The sequence below is a fragment of the Branchiostoma lanceolatum genome, chromosome 2 (assembly GCF_035083965.1).
Source record: "Branchiostoma lanceolatum isolate klBraLanc5 chromosome 2, klBraLanc5.hap2, whole genome shotgun sequence".
Lineage (NCBI taxonomy): Eukaryota > Metazoa > Chordata > Leptocardii > Amphioxiformes > Branchiostomatidae > Branchiostoma > Branchiostoma lanceolatum.
In genome coordinates this window covers 20,201,896-20,223,666 of record NC_089723.1, presented here as the reverse complement: position 1 = coordinate 20,223,666, position 21,771 = coordinate 20,201,896, and the positions used below count along the sequence as shown (strand labels likewise).

At 43.1% G+C, this 21,771-nt stretch overlaps 1 protein-coding gene across 2 annotated transcripts in view; it reads left to right on the top strand.

Annotated features, from left to right (window-relative positions):
- The first annotated feature begins 14,044 nt into the window (after nt 1–14,044).
- LOC136427813 (laminin subunit alpha-5-like) overlaps nt 14,045–21,771 on the top strand; it is a 39,757-nt gene continuing 32,030 nt past the window's right edge. For both annotated transcript variants that reach the window (XM_066416991.1, XM_066416990.1), the window contains exons 1-7: nt 14,045–14,348; nt 17,464–17,617; nt 18,059–18,201; nt 20,478–20,588; nt 20,883–21,027; nt 21,242–21,387; nt 21,616–21,753. In XM_066416991.1, the coding sequence (XP_066273088.1) occupies nt 14,279–14,348; nt 17,464–17,617; nt 18,059–18,201; nt 20,478–20,588; nt 20,883–21,027; nt 21,242–21,387; nt 21,616–21,753 (907 nt within the window). In that variant the 5' untranslated portion in view covers nt 14,045–14,278. The remainder of the gene's footprint in view (nt 14,349–17,463; nt 17,618–18,058; nt 18,202–20,477; nt 20,589–20,882; nt 21,028–21,241; nt 21,388–21,615; nt 21,754–21,771) is intronic.

Here is a 21,771-nt window from a genome sequence, read left to right as displayed (position 1 = left end):
GCTGTGATCATGAGTTGGTTCCACTTATGTACGCGGAGAGAGAGGGCGGGTGTAAGTAGCCTCATCAGTACAGCATGTCAATAGTGCTCATTATGTGGCGTTAAGCGCGGAGGAGGTGCGCCCTGACTGCCGTGTGGTGGTGTGCAGATGTGCGGGGGGACGTGTGGACATCACAGCCGGGACTTTTCAATTACCGCCGCCTAGGGGCAGCTAGGGGGTTCCGTCCGCGGCTGCATCTCTGGTTGTACATACATACAATGATACGTTTTAACTGTTACGTTTCTCCCATCACACTGCATATACCGCGAAAACCTGCAGAAATGTGGCATTACTGTTGCTGTCCTGTTCTAGCAATGCTTCTACAAAACATTCTACAACTGACTTTAATTTAACAGACTCTGTCCGCTTCCACGAACAATTATATTGTATAGACTACGTTTCCAATTTCCCATCATACTTGTCTAGCAGTCACTGAACATAAAAAAAATGACATTGGCAAGAATGATTTCTTACCACCAATGTACATGTACATCAAACAACGATACTCTTAGAGTATGAAAATGGTTATTTCAAAGTCGGACCTCCATGAAATGACTGTCTTAAGTTTAATTGTCTCGTGTTAACGTTTGCCCTGGTTGGGAAGGTTTCCAAACAAACCGAGCTAATCAAAACACAGAGTCACACCGTGCGATGCAGGTGTCGGGTCCTGCGTGTACGTGTGATTCATCAATGTTTTAGAGCAAAGCTGTTCATTAAAATGGTCTTTGCCGAGTGTAATGAATTTGACATCATGTCCTGAAGTAGATAATTGCCGATACATCCGTAATTGTCGCTCCAGGCTCAGACGTTCTACTGGAGATCATAGTCATCCATGTGAAAACTTTCCATTAGAAAGTTGATAAGAACCAACAAACTTGGAGTCGTGTTAGACAAATAGTTGTGTTGTAGCCTCCTCATATTGTTGTGTGCTCTGTTTAGTTTTAATTAAAGAAATACACATAAGCCTAGCAGAATTTATGTTGTGTTTTCGATAACGCGAACGGTCCGAAAAAATAGGGTTAATACAGTTGGTAGGGATTCTCTTTTTTTTCTTAAATTTCGGCTGACGTGATGTGTCAGTGAAACTGAAATGCACCAGGACATTGGTATTTTCAAGATTATATTGTAATTGTACATTGTACGAGCACAATTTTCCACTGCAATAGCTACAGAATTGAGGAAAACGATACTACAACATTTTCCTCTCTCAGATGGCAGATTGAAAATTGCATGTCCCTTGCAAGCGGTCCCTTGATTGCTACCCCCCAAAAAGCTAAGGCTAGGGTCGAAAGGTTTGGCTATGGTCGGTAGGGTAACCGGAAACACAGCATTTTCCTCTAGGACTTACAGCACTGGGTTATACTTTACAACAATAGAAAGTCAAGGGAATGAATTACTAGAATGCGCGTATGATAATATCATATTATCGTATATATATCCTATTACCAAGATTCAGTTGTACAAGACAGTAACATCGTTGAACAACCCACCATGAGTAAACACATTTCGATGATGAAATAAAAGAGACGTGCCGTTTGAATGGAAGTCCAACATATGCCAAGGTCATTTTTTTCCGATTGTCAAGGTCATTTGTTACATTCTTAGTAAGGAAAGGAGGTAGGTTAAATAAAAACTCTGATGAACTCTTTGCCACAAAATTAAAATCGGTGCATGGCAAATTTTGTGTTAAAATGTTGTCAACTTGTATAATTACGACACGTTGCACAGTTTTCCTGAAACATTTGTTGGCTTTAAACTGCGACATTTTCACATACAATATTTGACGACTTCTCAAAGTGTCCGGCAAAGGTTCCTTCTTTGGTTTCTTTAATCAACCACGAAACTATCTTCAAACGGAAAGAAAAGGTTGTCCGGCCTGATTCGTTCCTGCTGTTCATGAATGCCTGAGCGTGTTTGTGTCGGTTACGCGGCCCTCCCCCAAACGTGCTGCTCATATATACAGCTGCAGCCGTCAAGCCGTGCGCCTGGCTCGGGAGATAAGCACCACAGCCATACTCCACAGTGAAGGGCACACTTAGCATGCGCCACACGCTCCCACCGCCGCCGGGCTAGCCCACAACTCCCCGGCAGATCACTCAGCTCTTCAAAGCTGGTAATTAAGCATCACGTTGCCTCTGAATCGAACAACGTTTAAACCGAAGAACGGGACTTGGGTATTCAAACGGTTAAACAGTGCAGCGGTCTTTGAAAATCGTTCTTTGAACATGAACTTCTCTGAATACTTCCCACGCAGTTTTTGTCAAGCGTGTAATCATCGTGACGTACAGGGAGAACGCCATGATGGGGATATTTTTACAGATCAGTAGTCATGGCAAAAGTTACTATTTAGTTTCATAACGAAATTCATGTTACGTTGATGAAGGTTAGACGAAAGACAGCGGATACTGTCTGAAACGTCTGACCGTTGCAAAATTCTATTCAGTTCCTTGTTATTTGAGTAACTGTCATTTGGCAAAATCCAGGTTATTTCGGGTGTTTGTTATCATTGCTCTTCATCTTAAAAAGCTTCTATCTTTTAGAAAGGGCCTGCCCAACTTCATTTCGTCAGATGAGAGATTATAGAAGGTAAGGAGAGATGTAACTAGCTATAGGGAGGGGTGTGGTGTTTATCGCGAGAACCTGTTTTAGGGGACATATGGGTTAAGTGGTCGATCAGTGAAAACACAGAAAACAATGGAAAACATAGCGTGAACACTGCACAGCTGTCCTGTGGGGAGAGGGTTGGAGGAGTGTGAAGGTGGTTTAAGAAGGCTATATGTGTACACAAACCTTCTTGATATCAATCTTTATCAATACAGAAAAATATATCCAACATACAGATACAGTTTGGAACTTACCAGTTTACGTGTAAATTGAAATGTGCTGTATCTGACCTTGGTGCTGAATGTTGTGTTATTGACTGTACATAAACTATCCGGCTCATCGCTCACGATGTTGTATAAAACCAGAAGTAAATTCGGTACTTGAAGATAGCCGTATGTATCTTGTTACTACACAGTACTATTTGTAAACCAAATGAAAGCATGATTAACACCTGGTTGAAATGGGTTGGTTTCCTTTATCAACAAACTTGTCGGAGCCTTTTCACAGCGTTGCAAACGGACTCCAACAAACCTATCCTTAATGATATGATGGTTTTATACAAGCTTTTTTGACACACAAAAGAATGAGTGTAGAGGTTTTTTCTTAGTTCACTTTTAGATATTGAAATATGCATTTCTTTAATTCATAAACTTCGTCGAAATCTCGTTCGTCGGCCGAGAAAACAGATTGTACCGCCAACCTGACCTGAACTTTGTACACAGCTGCAGTATAGGCGACGGATGGAGCGTGGATGAAGACTTGACGGGAAGACAGTACCACATGTGGCGGGAGCAGCAAGTCAGCCAGCAGCAAACCGCATCTGTCAGACATGTCGCCTCCAGGCTTTGTCTTATCTTGCACCCTCATTCCATTACAGGGCGGCGACCTCGCAGCGATCGCGCTGCGACGTCAAATTTGACAGAGCGCTCAAGGAATTTCATTGATAAAAACGAATCTTTTTTAAGATTTGTGTGTTTTGTTGCCTTTTCAGCCATACTTGTACATCTTGCATGATATTCTAATTTTGAAGGCAATGGTTACACAAATCAAATGTAGTTCGCAGCGAGAGCGCAGCGAGAGCGCAGCTCGCTCGCCGTCAAGTGGGAAGGGGGCCTTACAGCTACTGAGAGTACAAGCACGCTTCACGTCCTAGCAGTGCGATAGCATCACCTGCTCCCAATCAGCCGTAAGATAAGCCTAGCTCTACTTATCTCCTTTTGTGTCCAAAGTTCATGGGTCACAGAGGTGAGCTCTGATACCTTGCATAAGAAACATCGGTTAGTTTCTGCCCATTAGGAGCTGATTACCCATATATTATGCAGCTGCTAAGTGTTATACCTGCACGTAAATCGTCTAAGTAATCCCATTTAAGCTTCGCAGTCAAGACATGGATGATTAGCGTTCTTATTGCCAATTGGCTCTTGTTAGAAAGTCGTGTGCACACTCCTTCTCAAGAGTAAAACTTTGAAGGAGTCATCCGCCGGTAGCGACGTACGGTAGGTAGACGGTATACTGTCAGAAGACTGTCGTCTTTTTTGGTTGTTCCACAACGATTACTATTTGCATCTGCCCGGGTGTTTGCATCTTCATATTAGAATCATAAATATTATGATAAAATGTTCAATTTCAAACGTTTCAATACCAACCGAAGTCCCTACCGTTAGATCCTCCAAGACAATATCTGTGACTCGTAAGCCCCACCTGAACTGGTGACCACGTCTTGCCCCACTGTACTTGAAGGCATCCAAGACGACTTAACGTTAATCCAGGGACTGTTGGAGAGGCAGTGCGCGGATTACAGACCCAAACTACACCACTGAATAATGACCACATGGTCTCCTTTAACCAGTGTTTATGGCCACACAGTGTCTGTTTTTATGTTTCCATCCGTTTGAAAGATTGCCGCGTCCAATCCTGTATAGATGAGGGTTAAGGGAGTCGCATTAAGCCTTTGGAACATAACGGTCCATGGAATGGCGGGTCCTGGAAGGTAACGACCCGGGAAGGTTTGTCGACAATTACACGAAATGACCATTCAGACTGAAAACTAAGCAACACCTGGGTATTCCCAGGGACGGTTCAGGGGATGTGGACAGAGGGTCATTGGGTAACTTTAGAATTTTGACAAGCGATCAAAGAACCCAGAAATCTTCATAAAAAGATCTGTAGTCAAAAATTTCCGGTAGAATGGCTTTCTAAATCATGCTATCGCAGGCATGTCAAGATATCCATACAGTCCAGTCTTGCTATAACAAATGTAACAAACTTTGAGGATTATAGATTACATCGAGAGATTTTCACGACTTTATTACAACTAGGCAGTTTAGATAACACTCAGCCTACAGACTTTTATTACCATTTTAGTTACATGCCATATTTTTGAGACAGACTCCACAGCATACAACGCATTAAGATTCAATTTGTACCATACGCAATAAATGGTTACGATTTTTTATTGTGTCCACTGTATAACTGACCCCTATCAGAAATGATTTGCCTCGAAATGTGTCATCAAAATGGGAAAGTTCGACCGGTAGTAAATGTGAAATAACCTCAGCGCAGGACCGGTTTTAACCGGAATGGTTGAAATGTCGGTCCCCACATGTGAATCGTCTGTGTAACGACATCCGGTAACGTTATGGGCCCGCGGGGACACTTGGGGTGGAATAGAATCGCCCGTGTTTAGGACATGGCGATGTGAGGCGGGTATAGACATGTGGGAAGGATGCCGGGCTTCCTTTCACATGAAGGCATGTCGTTATAGTTTACGTAGAGTTTCATGTAATTCATTTTTAAGTTTGATATTCATTTCTGCATATCAGACCCCTGTCACACCTTTAAGTTAGTAATTGATAGAGTCTGGCGCGTGGATTCATAAGAAGCGTTCGTACTGTATATCCACGATCAAAACCAGTTTAAAGCACATTGTTTTAATTATGTCATTCTCTAAATCTCACTAAGTACATGATTGTACAGTTGAAGGGCTTTCATTACTTTATACATAGTGACTTATGCAACTTAACATTGGAGGATGTGCAGTTTCTACATGTACGACGCTGACAGTATGAGGGTCACCATTTTGTTTCCTTCAAACCCATGCTAACAAAGCAATGGACCAGTTTTCATAGCACACCGGAGAACACTGACCCGTTACACTGTTTTCTATCCTACTTACGGAGTCGGTTGTATGCGAGTGCCATATTGATACCTCATGTCAAAGAAGGTAATAGTGCCACGTATTGAGTGCAAATAGACGGCATAATGACATACACTGGAGGTCTTTTCACGAGACGCGTCGTGCCGTGCGTAGTGTTAATGGAATATAGACTCCTTTTGTTGGTGTTCGTCATTAATTATAGCAAATATACTGTAGGAACCTACCAATGTCAAACTATAAGGTACCTCTATTGACTTTTTTCTCATTTCAGTTGGCCGATGTTAGGTCTACTGGTACAAATTATGAGCCTGAATTTTAAGAACGATTTATAAACTCAACATGTCACACCCAGTATATGTGTTCACCTCCGAGGTGGTCAATAAAGGCCCTTGACGTATAAGAGTCGCCCAGTCGACTTCTTTTGCTTGCACATCTTACAATTAGAGTACAGTATTTCTATGAATGCATACTGATGATTGAAATGAAATTCCTAATGGGAGGTATGGCAACTTTACAAGGCGGGAGGTGTACATGTGCGTGTGTTGGTAAAGGTGTGGAGAGTAGCAAAGAAATATGACTGCAAGGAAACCACTGTTGACGTTAACATATCGGGTTGTAAAGACAGTTATCTTATTGCTTTCTAGTTCGGGGTTTTGCTTCGAGACTAGGTTAGATACTGTTCCTTGGTGCTTCACTAAACTGTTGAGAAGGTCATGGTATACAAAATGTAGTGTAGAGTTTGTACAACTAAAACTGGTGAATAACGGTATGCAATCTTCTTGCCAACAGGCTTTACAACATTGTAATCTGGGCATTGCAAGTTTAGAATTCTGCGGCTTGTACTATAATGTTACTGCATACATGTATAGGTCCGCTGTGTGGCGCTGCTCCATGCAACTGAGTTAGGATACTGTGGACAGCGCTTTGTGCATTACCGTTTTTATCGTGCGGTGAGGTAATTCAGGAACCTTTGTGACAATCACCATTATTTCTAACATTATTACAACCTTTACATCATCTGTTTAATTTTTCCTAGCATTCCTTTTGGTAAGAAATATAACATTTTCCCACCAGAATTTCTTACAGTTCTAGTTGACTAAAACGTTCTGAGGGTTTGTTCTTCTTTTTTTTAAACAGAAATTGGAGCCTACCATACTGCCTACATGATTGATGGATGAAGACAAAAATATCAATTAGATCGTCGTCAGAAGTAGAGAGAGGCTTGACACCTAGGCCTCATGGGTAATTCTGGCCGCGTCCATGGCAACTCCCGCGGGTTCAGTCTGACGCCTTAGAAAGCCTCTTCACACCTACTGGAACCTTTGATTACACTGTATTCAACTATCAGCTAAAACGTAGCACAAGACTATAGCATGTCAAGGACAAAAGAAACAAAACCGGACGTTATGCTGCAGTACCAAGGTCACAAACCAGTTGGCCCAAAATTGACATTGACCTTGTTTTTCAAAGACCTACTATTAGCCACATACATAATATCATCGTAATCCACCTAGAGGTATTAACCTCCTTGCTACAATATCCCAATTTGACAGACACACAGACAGACACACAGACAGACACACATACAGGTCCAAAACTACACCTTCATTTTTCATGTCAGTACCAAAATGATGCCTCCAATTTTCATGGACATGAAAAACAGAAGAAACCTCTAAATCTTTAACATCTATTCTCTTGGCAAAATTCTAATGGCTCAATGATTGCGGCGGGTAGGAACATAGAAACGGTTTTGATGAATGAAGAAGCTTAACGATCAAAACCCAATAATGTTCCCAAAATGTTAAAAGACCTTTCATGAAAATGACGTTTAAGCCCCCCTCTCACTGGACTTGCGGCACGACGGTGGCGTGGCTGCGGCCGATCGAATTTACAAAGGTCTCAACGAATTTCATCGATAAAAAAACAATTTTTAAAGCTTTGTGTGTTTTGTTATCTTTTGGTCATACTCGTACGTTTTGAATAATATTCCCATTATAAAGTCAAGGGTAACACAAATCCAGTTTAGGGCACAGCGCCGCCGCCAGCGCGCCGCTGGTCCAGTGAGAGGGGGGCTTTATGAAATACGCATGCACGTGTGCGACTGTTCATTATATAGCACACAACGTGGTGCACGGTTTGCACGATTAAGGAAATATGTCTCATGGTTCTGTATAACATACCAGGACACAGATGTAGACTGAGAGGCAATTGACACAAATCAGATCTTCCCAAGGACATCAGTATTTATAGAAAACACTGAAAAACGAAGTTTGTCGGCGAAACATTCTTAAATTGCACCTTAAAAAGTCAATCCCGAAACAGGCTGAATACTGGAATTGATTGATAACCACAATTCTAAGTAACACAAACATCTTAGCTTTGCTGATTCCAAATTCTAGAAGCGTTACTGTGCCCTCTGAAATCTCGCAACATCAGATTGTTGGACAGTCGGTCGGTTTGTTACCGGTGAGTCTGACTAGGCATGAGCCCCAGGATTACTGTACGGTGTTCAAATATTGATAAAAGGGTCCGTTTCAGCCCCGTAATCGGCACAAGTCGATGATGATGGAGGGTTTTATAGGGTAGGATTAATCTGGGGTTCGTAATTAGGTCTGGAGAGAACCAGGGTCTTCAGATCAATGGGGCTGTCTTAGGCAGAGTCTGGAACCAACTCAAGACGGGATCAGATCTCTTCTTTGACGACTCCTCCAAGGAACCTGACTTGCTAGATACAATTTTTTACTGGTATTAAACATTAAAGAGGTTCTGTTTGAAGCTTACTGCATTGAACGAGGAGGAGTTTTAAAGAAGTTTTCGACTTCCTTTAGATGTTCTTTCCTTTGTAGTACATGTGTCAATAAAGTTGCATGGCTCCCTCTCTTTCACCCTTCCTTTTGTCCAAGTTGCCCCCTATTTTACCTAGAAAATGATATTTAGCTCGATAGAAACTAACGTAGGGATGTGTGCTATCTTTCACACTAACAGGCAAATATATCACTGGGGAAGAGGGAGATACTGTTATAATGCAACACAGCGGCCCAATAGGCTCTCTTTAGAATGGAAGCACCCAAGTTGATACAGCATTACCAAGCACGACGACTAGCGGCTGGTGTAAAACATGCAATCTTATCGTTTGCCTATGTCAGGTACGGTCTGTAGTGACGTCGGTGTTTGTTTCTTGAAGATGAACACATTGTGTCAAACGAAGAAGCAGTTTTTTTAGTATTTTCATTCTTCTTGCTTTCGTATGATCAAGGTGAAGGTATATATATCCACCTGTTTCCCGCCCAAAGCTATCCACCGGTGTAGAACGGCGTGAAGAGATTATATAAACACATCATAATGTTCAATGTGAGTTCAACACGGCTTGCGCACTCGGAGTGACTGTGTTTGTTGAAGAAACATTCGCTCCATTCTTCATTTCCACGAACGAATAAGCTTATATTTAAGGGAGAACCTTAAAAGGTTGGCCCAGGGAAGGATTCCATGTTGCTTACTGTGTGTTTATGTAACGCCAAGGAGTATGGTATACGGTCCTTAAGCCTAGTGTAAATCATAATATACTTATTTTTCCTTTAAGAAAGATTACACTAGGCCACATAAACCATGACGTTGTGCAGCATAAACTAGGGCAAAGGTCAATGTCTGAAAATGAACCCGTGAGGAAAAAATGTCATACGAACAGGTGCGAGGACGAGACTACAAAACAAAACAAAACCAATGTAACCATGCAGGCCAGTCAGGAGGCTGTTATAATATTACATGGGCGTGAGGAGAACTTGAATCGTATTAGTTTCTTCTTTTCCACCAGCCGGTTTAGGATCATCAGTTCGTCGCGAATATATCGTCAGATAGCATGGCGACAAGTCTACTCGTAAACTGCCTGGTAGTCGAGCAGTGCAAAGACTTGTGAGTGGCATTTCGTTGTCTCCACCAGACTGGCTTCGGTGGATAATGATTTGCCAAGGCAGTTTGGCCACCAAACGATGGACTCTCCTGGCCATATAATTCTCTTTTTGTCGAATTTTACGATTCGTGCCCCCGGCGGAAGGCCTTGTTGAGGGTAGACATTTGGGTCATTTGCCTCATCGTATATACATGTATGTTGCGCTGGTGATACCATAGAGGGAAGAACACCTCCGGTCATAGATAAAGCGGCCTTTGTCACCGAGACAGACGGGGAGGGTCTTCTTTATTCCCCACTGAGGAGAACCGGTTTTCCCGCCCAGAGGACCAGCTCTGATCGCACAAAGACCCTCCTTAAGTGTAACATGATGGAAATGATAGAAATGTACTTTTTATGGATCCGGAGACCCTTCACCTTTCTACTTATTTTACATTTCTACAAAACGTTGTGACCATCCAAAAAGCTATTCGCTATATACGTTTTAATCTTCAAACCAAGTCTCCACGCCCAACGTTAGATCTATTTTCTTAAAGTCACAGAAAAACGCAAGAAAACTTAGAAATTACATGTTTCAGACTTTTTAATTCTCTCTAGTAACCTTATCACCTGCGGCTGGGTGTGTTCTATCAACATAATCCAGGTAGGACGACAAGATACTAACAGGTGTGTCGGGATGAAAGGTAAGATGACCAAATAGACAGAACGATGCAGGGAGGAATTTTCCCCGGAGCGAGAGAAGGCTTAGGTGCCAATTATGTGGCCATAAGATCGGCTTCCGCGGCACTTTCCCCTTCTCAAGGATCATGGGGTGACAGAAGTGTCAGGCAGGACAAAATATATCTACTGGTTTATGTCGGGACAAGAAGAAATGCTTGATGACAGTATTTCTGAAGGATAGCAAAAATCTAGTTTTCTGAATGAAACAGGGATGTTTGTGAGGGGGCGTGATGAGCTAACTTTAGTGTTTGAGGCGACACAAAGTTTCAATAATCCAAGATGTATCTGTCAAAGACTACGAGAATATGCGTCTATGTTTTACGCTTAGAATTAACGCAAAAGAATCAACACCATATAACTTTACATTTGTCTACGCGTCTTAAACACCAGCACGAAGGTGCACACGAAAGGGAAACTGTGATATCATATAGATTTAAAGAACTGGAACAAGTTGAAATTGGAATCATGCCGTTGCACTTCTATGATATCCCTTCCCACAACAAAAGAAGAACCTTGAGCCATTTCCGGTTTCTGTCTGTTCCAGAAAGGTCCAACTTCCTTCACTAATTATGTCGGTCGGTAGATCGTAAATAATGGTTCTGAGGAGGTCTAGCGTACTCTCCAAGCAGAGGTCAGTGGGGAAGATTGTGACCTTTTTATCATATGCCCTGTTTTCTCTCTAGTGGAGAGTGCCGACAAAAGACGGGGCATTTGATAAAAAGGTCACAATATATCTTCTCCACCAACCTCTGCTTGGAGAGTAGTCTAGCAGAGATTAGATCTCAAACAAACAGTTGTGACCGGCACACTTTCTCCAAACAAATAACCGATTGTTATACAGATACTGCAACAATAACATCCATGTCTTCTCTTCTCACTGGCTGTGTTTCAAACTGTAGTTCTGATAACAACAAACATTTTGTTTTAGTGTGAAGGCTCGACCACACACGTTTAAGGTCACTGCGGTGAATAACAAAGGTCTGTCGTGCTTTATTGTTCCGTACATGTCAGGACGTTCACACAGAAAAATTGCCTGTAGGGGTCTAAATGCGTGTTCAACCCACCCGCTCTACTTGTTCTGAGTCTAAACCTTTATGAGTGTCTGAAAGCCAGGGGTCAGTCTTAACTACGATGCTGTGAAATAAAAAGCAAACGGTTAAACTCCTGACATCTTAACTTCTAACCCCCTTACTGTAGGAACATACATCCAACACATACGCAAGTCATTTCTGGGCAGATTTAAGAGATTCAAACTCCCAGATACCAACTCAGCTTTATCGTACGGTCTGTTGCACAGAATCGGCAACCTTGGTGACTTTTGGAACCCTATTGTGAAACGCTGCTTATTCTCACGGAGCCAACGATTCAGCTCTAAACACCGTAGTATGAATTGTAATGGCGTACCAACATACAACCCTGCATGTCAAAGTAAGACCAGTACTTTCAGGTGTGACAACCCGTGGGAAGTGTAGGCGTGTGTTGTCAAAATAACCACATAGCTCACGGCAGTACAGGGCGCGCTGAAACACACGGTTTACCCTATGTGCTGCCCTGTGGTTACACTAACCGGAAAACAGCATGTCTAACGTTTATCTTAAACTTACTCCCTTCTCTAAGCTACTGGATTGCGTCATCATGTTGAACTAATGTAGTGCCCAAATGTTATGGATAAAATACTGACATGGACATGCAGTTAGGAGGAAAGAGAACTGGACGGTTGCTTTAGAAATATTCATGGACAATATTAATGCGCAACTATATTTTCAATTGTAATTCTAATCTTAAGTATTATATACCAGTTTGTCAGAAGTGTCTTCAAAGTGCAAACAGAGAATTGTTCTACCCTGGCCCAACAATGGGACGTGCCGTGCCACCTGTTCCGGCCAGGCTGACAGGACACATTGTCCAGTCACCAAGCAGGGGTTAAAGGTCACCAGGTCTACGGCCCAATTTCACAGCCGACTTGAGAGAGGAACACCATCATCCTGGGACACATTTCCCAGTCGTTAAGTCTCCCTACGGATACTCACTGCTACATGGAATTGTTGGAAACTTATATTTTGCACCTTTTCGCCTGACAAAACAATTATATTTCAGACATATTTATTTTTGAATACCTTTTCCAATATTTTAGACGTTGTTTGTTTGGTTTATAGTAAAATTTATTCAATTACATAACAGAAATTCATACGAATTTTGGAAATATAATATTGCATTTTCATCACAACAGTACATGTGAACATATAAATATTGATATAATGGACATCCGGATGGTTGTGAAAGTTTCCATATTTTGTTCAATAGCGTAAAATAAGACTCCTAGTCGATAAATCTTATACTCTACCAGCCTCTGCGGGTCGCTGGGAAAAAAAGTAGAAATTGGCCAAATAGAGTCAACTATATGAAGGGGGTCGGCTATGGAGATAGGGTCAAATATTGCGGATGGAAATGTTATCCTCCATGGCCAAACTCCACCGGCAAATGTTCTCTCTATAGCCGACGCGGTTAGTCTGGTAGAGACTAGATAAACTGGCGGGGTTTTGTGGCGGGAAATATTGTTCACGGCTGTAGTTATGCTGACGTCATAACGCAGACATGAGTAATATCACAGATCGTTGGTTCAGATCATAATGAAAAGGTCCCGTGTGGGATTTTCCTCACCACCTATCCTCATCACGTATACGTATCGTCTCTGAGGAGAGTTTGATGAAAACGTTATCATTTTCTGATAATGGAATAGTATCATGAGGCTGAGGTGAAACGTGAACCGACTAGACGCAATGTCATGACTTTACCGCCCCTGGGAAGTGTAGGCGTTGTTGTCAAAATAACCATCTCGCTCACGGCAGTACAGGGCGCGCTGAGATGCACGGTTTACACTTTGTGCTGCCATGGTCATGTGGCTACATTGTAAACCAGAAAAAAAAACAACTACAAATGATCATGAAATTACCCCATTTTATAATCTATAGGATTGCGTCGTAATGTGAAAGGAATGTAGTAATTCAAAATTAGAAATGTCCTTTTTTGTCACGAGTCGTCGTCTTGTCTCAGATTTTAAGTAGAAATAGAAATTTTGTCACTTAGCGAAGCAACCGTGATTGTGCATTGGATGTGTAGTTAAAAACGTTTCAGACTTCTATGAATCTAAGTGTTACTACACAATAGAACATGGGTTCTAGATAAGGAGTACTTGAGGCAGTGACAACCCCGGGGCCCTTTAGTTGGTTAGTTGCATTTATTTCCATGCGAATACATAATTCGTCATTTCAGCTTGTTAGAAATAGGAACGGGACTGCTGACAAAATGACACAAAGACGGCACAATCACGGACACTTATAGGACAATTACAGGTCATTCTATTGTGCTCCTGCTTGTCGTGAGGCGTCGTTAGAATACAGGATACACGCACGACACTGGTCACAGGAAAGTATCGGTTCAACATGGACGTAAATAAATCCCACTACAATGATGTTGTACCGGTGCTACATGAGTAACATCCCACCAAAACAAAACAAGGAAGCCGTTCCCCAGGCGCGGCGGTGTTCTGTGCCATTCCTGCCGCGTCCCACAGCAGCTTGTGCCCGGCGGGCGTTTTTCACTTGACTCGGCACGACCCGCGCGCACCAACAATACCGGTGTGACCCGGGGGCACGTCCCAGTCAGCGCGACATCTCCCGCACACTGGTTAGATCAGTTCCCGACGCGGCCGCGACGCCACCGTCCCGTTCTCTCCCTCAACTCCACACGACTTCTCATCTCAGTACCTGGTTACACGTTAACCTGAACGCGACTTAAGGTGGTTAACGACCATTCCAGGCGGTTTAACGAGCACTGCGGAGCCGGCGGGAGTCATGTTTACCCCGCTGCTGAGCGGACTGCTGACGCTGGTCTCTGTCGGGACTGCAGTCGGACTCGACCGAGGTGAGCTAGTCCCCCATCATTATCTCTACCCTAATCCAGGTGTGGCATTCTTAAAGCGCTGTAAGACGCCGGGATCCTTAAAAAATAAGACCCAGTGAGATGAAAACATAGCTAGTCTTGGATACAATCGCCTTTGTTACCGTGTAGGGTTCGACCGGGGGACACATGCCATGAATACCCGATGTTTTCTCGGCCTCTCCGCCGAACCAAACGTGATTACTAACTTCTAAAGAACGACACAAAACAAGACGCAGTTTCCTGTGCGTACACGGAAGGTCACCGCACACCTGGATATGTGTTAGACTACTGCGCCAGGTACTCAGGAGTAGACGTCTTACGTACGTCTTAAGATATCGACAGGCGGACATGCTTAAGTGTCTCACAAACCGACCAGGTGTTTAAGACAGCTTCAATAGTTCAGAGGGAACACAGCGCATTGGGCAGGGACTTGTAATTGCACGGAATGTAACGAAAATACTCAGTTTACGATAGTATAAAATGGCTTGTTTCATTGCGTCAAGATATGAAACAATATGCATGATGTCTCGATGGGTTACAGGTCTGTTGTAACTTGTAACTTTCGAAGTTAACAAATTGTCCCGTCCATTTTGGGTTGCTGTTCCCCCACGGTTTCCTACGGTTTCGCATGGACGAGCTCGGAAGGTATAATTAGCGTTACTCACTATTATACCGTACACACCGAACCATAACCAGACTACAGCATGTGGAAATTGACCTGTAAAACCACATACTGGCGAGCCGTATTGTCCCAATGTTGGGAACCGCGTGCTCGTAAAACTGACTCAATGTTTCAGTGGCCTAACTGAAAAACAGAAAAACTGTAAATTTATCGCTTTTAACTTAATATGATCCATGGCAGGATGTAGATTACTGGCTCAATGCCTGAATGACCACGAAATAGGTATATAAAAGTGTATATGTATGAACGAAAAGCATGGCGCAGCCTCTATTGAACACGCTTAAGACTCATGATAGCGTCAAAATCGTCTTTGACTGTTCTTCCCTCTCACCGAGTAAGTTGAGGTGGGTTGAACCAGTATAACGTCCTTTTCCTTTCATGTATTAGTATACGCCACTAGGGTCCCAAAATCATATAATTTCAAGGTCTTGTCAAAACCTACCCACAAACCAAATATCAATCCAATCCAACAAGGCCTTCTCGAGTTATGCTGTTAATGCACACATATTCATAACTTAACTTACAAACATGAACACAAACGCTACCGAAAACATAACCTTGTTGGCGAAGGTAAAATCGCTACAACTGGACTTCCTTTACTTCCCCCTATAATAGTTATTCCCACCACGATCGTGTGGTTGTTTTCTTGACGTGTTCAGCGCCCTGAAACATCGCACAAATCTGTACCGCATGTATTGTCCTAACCCGGGGTACTCCCCTAACTTCTGGGCATGCGAAGGCTGAGCTTTTTTGTCTGGAATTTAAGTTCGTTCTGCGTGACGGGCTTTGTTGTGTATCTCTTTCTGTAATCTTTCTTTGTCATGAAAATCGTGTTGAGGGTACGCCGTACATGGAGTCAATGAAAGTCGCTGTCCAATGATTCATGTGTGTTTCTTTCAAAAGGGCACAGGGGGCGTCCAGCTAAAAGGGAAGAATAAACGGCAACGATTTCCAGAAAAAGGAAAATCTTTGAATTCTATGGCCGCCCTCCAAAGCAAGCCGCGGCCTCGATTCAAACTAGATTAGCTGGTAACAACGGCGTGTTGTTTGGGCTTTCTTGAAACTTTAACTGGGGTGCAGTGCTTGGGCATGCAAGGCACGCATGGGGGCGCTTCTCGTGGACGATCTGTGTTTTGACCTACAGATTTTGAATCTGTTTCATTGTCCTAGTATCAAGGAGGTTCAACCCTCTCGTCCTCGCCTGTATCAGAGAAACGTTTGTCTCTTTTGTGTGTGCACGAGTCAAGATAAAGACAGGGGGAGGGGGCTGATTATAGTGAACTTAACACAAGGGAGACACAGGTGATTGTTATCTCGTCAACTCTTCAACGTTTAACACAGAACTCAATATATATGACATATTTTGTCACATTATGAACGGGGGGAGGCAAGGTCATAAACTTGTTCAAAATTTAATGTTCTAATGTCAGACTCTGCAACGTAAAGGTATTAGTCACCTCTACTAGACTGAGTTCGCCACGCCGGCTATAGGAAGAATGTTTGCCAGGAGAGTTTGGCCACCATAGAGTTTCATTTGCACGCGCAGGGAGAAATGTTAACCTTCCCGTGGACTGACTCTCTTGGCCAATTACTCCCTTTTTTTGCCGAATCCTACCCGTACCCCCATAGGAAGGCCTGGTGGAGGCACCTGATTATTTATATTCAGTCCACTGAACCCTTACTACTCATACCCCCCCCCCCATGTAATCATGTACATGTAATCAGGCATGCACTATTTTCCCACAACAGTTAATAACATTTCCCCCCGTCTCCATACCAGACCTTGGTCCTGTGCCAGCCCTTGAAGGCCGCCCGACAGAAGAGCGCCCTACTTGCCTAATGAACTTAACCCGGTCCCTTTCAATACTCCAAGGCCGATATTAGTACTGAAGGAACGTTTTTCATGACTGGTTGACTTTCTTTGGAGTCGAGGTTAACGCACTGTACCCTTTGGACAGGTAAAATTAAAAACAAGCCCACGACGCATTCTCTATCTTGCTAGCGCCTCACAAAGTGGGAACTTTAATCTCACCAAAGGTGAAGCGATCGCCAGGGAATTATTTCGTCCGTCAAAAAATGAATTCGTAGGGAATCGTCACGAAGAAAATGGCGGGTAGAATCGTCCAACTATGGTTGATAACTACATCCAAATATATCACAAATATGCTTTTGGTGTAACATCAATGAAATGTACAATATGCATAAAGAGCGAAGAAGTGAGACATAGAATGCGTCCTTTTTTCGCATGACTGCTGGCTTTTGATGGCTCTTCATGGTATTGTCTTTATCACCTTATAGAAACAGATTTCGTCCTAACTTTGCGGTTTGGTTATTTACCGTTTAAAGTTGATTGTGGTAGAAAAGGTTCGTACTCTTGTCATACTGCTAACGTGTCATACTAACTCTCGTTCCCAGACCTGGTGTTCCTGGCCGAGTCCTCAGACGGCAGGTACGGGATCGACTACTTCACTGCCGACAACTTCTGTACCCAGAACTACGGCAACCCCGTAAAGACAGCCACGTTTGACGACCTGAAACTGACCTGGGAACGAGGACTGGACCTGTGCAGGTAGCCCCACCGCATTCTGTCATTCTTGGCTGGGTAAAGGCAAATACAACTTAGAAATTCAACTTGTATGGTATTGGATTTGTACATGTTCAGCTCCAACCGCCGTTCGACCTTTGAGAAGCTTAAGGGAAAGATTATAGGGTGAAATTTGCCTTGTTGTTGCAGCATTAGCATCGTCCGTAGTTTACCACTGGCTCATTCTTTTCGCTTGCTAACCTCTAGCAAGCGAAAAGAATGATACAGTGTAAACTACGAAGGTTAGTAACCATGCTATTGGTGTCGGTGTTTATTCAGACAGTAGCAGGCATCTATCATGTGATGATAGCCGAACGACCCATTTACTGTGCATAGCATAGTGAGGACGATGGTCAAACGTTAACGTTGATCTGGAAAATTGAATCCAGTATACATCTCTGATATCTGTTCCTGTCCCTCCCACAGGAACGGCTGGCTGAATGACGGGACCGTGGCCCAGCCCACACACTTCTCCCGGCGGGGGTGTTCCGACAGGGGCGTCAGCCGCCTCAGCAGCCACCAGTGGAGCGAGAAGTTCGACGTCTGGTGCGTCGTGGAGAGACAGACCCGTGAGTCCGCCTTCTTAGTTCTATGGTAGAGTCAAAACTACGAGCCATGCAGTTTTGAAAGCTTAGATTCTAAAGCAATACGACTACGTCCATATAGGCTCTACCAGCCTCCGCGGGTCGCTGGGAAAATAGTAAAAATTGGCCAAATAGAGTCAATTGTATGAAGGGAGTCGGCTACGGAGAGAGGGTCAAATAGGCCTGCGAATGAAACCGTCTAATGGCCAAAGTCCCCCGGCAAATGTTTTCCCTATAGCCGGCGCGGTTGGTCTGGTAGAGACTAACGTTCATAAGGCATTTTAAAAGTCCTGCTCTCAAACCTCTAAATCAAGTCATAAACGTAGCACGAAAGTTCATCCGAGTTGGTAAATTGCATAATAAGAAATTAAACTGTTCTCTACATTTAAAACAATGTGTGGTGAAATCACGTGTCCGTAGCACTTGGGGCAGATAGCTGAAGAAGACCGAGAGATTCGGTCAAAAATTCCGTTGAGTCATTCTTTTTAGTTTGAGAACAGATCAATTTCTCATTAATTAATAAAAGTGTATACATGAGCTTCCTTTTTTCATATCACATATCATGCCATGTGAATCTATTCACTTTAATGCAAACTGCCCATTGTAGTTCATGTATTAAGTCAAATTCTTTTCTTATCTCAGTTTCTTTTGTTTGAATTGTTCTTAGCTTTTGAAGCACGAATACACAATGTATAATAAAAAGTGGCGAATCCATGACCAACGCACATATGCGTGTAAACAAGACTAAAATTCCATAGGACCTGTTTGATATGTTAGCTGACTTGATACACAGAATTCTTCATTGCTGATTAAAACCTATAAGTTGGTGATGGATGAGCTCAAAATGTCACTACTTTAGAAAATGGCGCCTGCCTGATTGCACCTTAAGGGTTAAAATGTCTTATGTGCATTCCTTAGATTACGGAGAGCCTGGAGCAAAGGCTTTAATGACAGTATTTGTTAAGACCTGTCCAGAATAAGGTTTTAAAAGATAAGGGTTAGGATTTTACCAAGAAAGAGCCAATCTGCCTTTTTGTTGTTAGTTTACTGCTTGATATATCTAGGCATAAACGTGCCTACGAAGCTTACAAAATCTTTTTTTCTGTCACGATATCTACCATATTTTATCATTGTATATCAATCAACACAAGAAGTAAATAAACAAATCGACAAATCGACAACATTCCCTGCATTTATTGGGAATATCTAGGACCTGAAACAACAAATGTTGTTGAAAATACTAATGGATTTAGATTGTTCAGATATCATGAAAAATCGGCGCAGATGGCCTGGTCTTTATGTAAGTTCTTCCCATTGTCCTGAGGAATGCCTGGCAGGATAATGAGGAACGCGGGTCTTCCTGAGAGAAGTATTACCTGTTCTGCAGGACATTATGATTATCCACCTCTGGTGCTCGCTAAGGCGTGACGCGAACCGGAACAGGTGGACATCAGAAGTGCTTAGTCGACTGTTTTTTTAATTTCTTTAAAGGAAGCATGTTTCGGTATTTTGGTATCAGTTCATTCAATACCGTTACTGTGTTTAGCGCGATTCTAGAATGAACAACTAGAATGATCTTCAATCAGTGACAACATTCTAATCTGGAACATATCAAAGGCTACACGAGAACATTTGACTACATTTGCCCATCACTAGGCAACAGCCCTCAATTCAGCACCGACGTTCTGTTCACCCACAACTGACGCTTTTAACCCCTTCATCTCTACTTTGTACAAAGCGCACTGAAACTTGTTGCAAACTTTAACGCACTACAACGACAAATTTTCTGTGACGGTACTGTGGCATTGCTTTCAGCTTGCAGTCTCGTGATGTTTGTTTGTTTGTCTGTTTGTTTGTTGTTTGTTTGCTTATTTGTCCAACTCAAACGGAAGATGTCGTAGCTCGGAATTGTCTCCGTTCATCTTTCTTTACCAACAACGCCAGAAAACGATCAAACATGTGGCCAGACGACGACAAATATCAAAAAGCGCCTTCTATTATCAAACGACTGCACTGCAGTCAGTAAGTACGAAGAGTACGCATGGATCAAAGACGACCTCTAGCAATCATAAACAGAACTGCAGACGTCCTGAACCCGTTTTGCTGCAGTAATATTTTTTACCGTTAGATGTCGCACATGATAGACGGCTGTAACAGTGGAATCACCAAGGAAGATGCCTCGGCGCGCGGCCTGCGTATTTAGACATGTAAAAGTTATTGTAACTCTACTGAACGGCGAAATTGTTGTTGTTTCTCTGCAGAATGTGTTACCATCAATCAGTTCTCGTGCGGAAACGGTCTGTGTGTTCCCAACTGGGCGAGGTGTGATGGCGTCAACAACTGTGGAGACAACAGCGACGAACAGCAATGTGGTAACAGATGAAACAAGACTTAGAACTTATTACAACTATGAAAAATACCATGTAACTTCTTTACTAACTTCTCTTACGTTTTGACTTGACTCAAACAAGGCGTCATCCAAGTTCAGATTCGGCCCACATCGATCTTTGCTGGCATTTTGGTCCTGGATATTATGGGTGGTCCATACGTGGCTTCTTACGCGTACGAAATTCTTACGCGAAGGCGTATCAAAGAATGATAGGCTGTTTGGTGTGCATGCGTGCCAGTGAATGTGATAAGTCAGCCACCCCTTTGATACCATACAGGTGGAGTGTTCCTGTACCCTGCCATGTCGGGAGACTCTGCTATCAACTTCTGGAGCGCAGCAAAGAGTTGTGAGGTCGTGGGAGCTCGTCTTGCAAGGTGGCAGGATCTGACAGAACAATGGGCCAAGGGACTGGATATCTGCAGGTAGGTTGTAGATACAATGATTACAGCACAGATCAATAAATCTGGAGAAATCCTGTTTTCTCATCGCCTTTTAACCTTTTACCTCTTAGTATATAATGTAATGGCAGGCAGGCAGGCAGTCTAAGGTAACTTACTAAAAAAAGGAGTACAGTCAAGTAACTTCTTAACCATGTATTAAAGCGCTTCATAGATAATTCATGTGTCTCGTTTTTAGATCTGGATGGCTTCAAGATGGCGCTACCGCCCGTCCCATCCACAAGGAGCGTGAGGACTGTGGCGTTGTCGGAGTCAGCCATGACGCAAACGTGATGTGGAACACCAAGCATGACGCCTGGTGCAAGGCACTCAGCAGCAACTTTGGTCAGTCAGGCTGAGAAATCATTCATTAGATAAAAAATCTCTCTGCCACTATTTTCCTGAAAGTTCTATTCTTCCAGGCTTCAATGTACACATCATCCTCCTCCAACTGTCTGTCAGATTCGAATTGCATACTTTTCTAAAGTTTGATGCTAACCTACCAATTTTTACAGTCTTAAGTGTAAAGAGTAACATTTACTTCATGGAGTATCTATTCTGTCCCTCCCCCAGCCTGTGAGTCTGTGTCCCAGTACACCTGTAACAACCTGAACTGTGTTCCCAAGTGGGCCATGTGTGACGGGGTGGACAACTGTGGAGACTTCAGCGATGAGCTGCCTGACCGCTGTGGAAAGGTTGCCGGCAAACCCAGTAAGCACAAAACCTGTA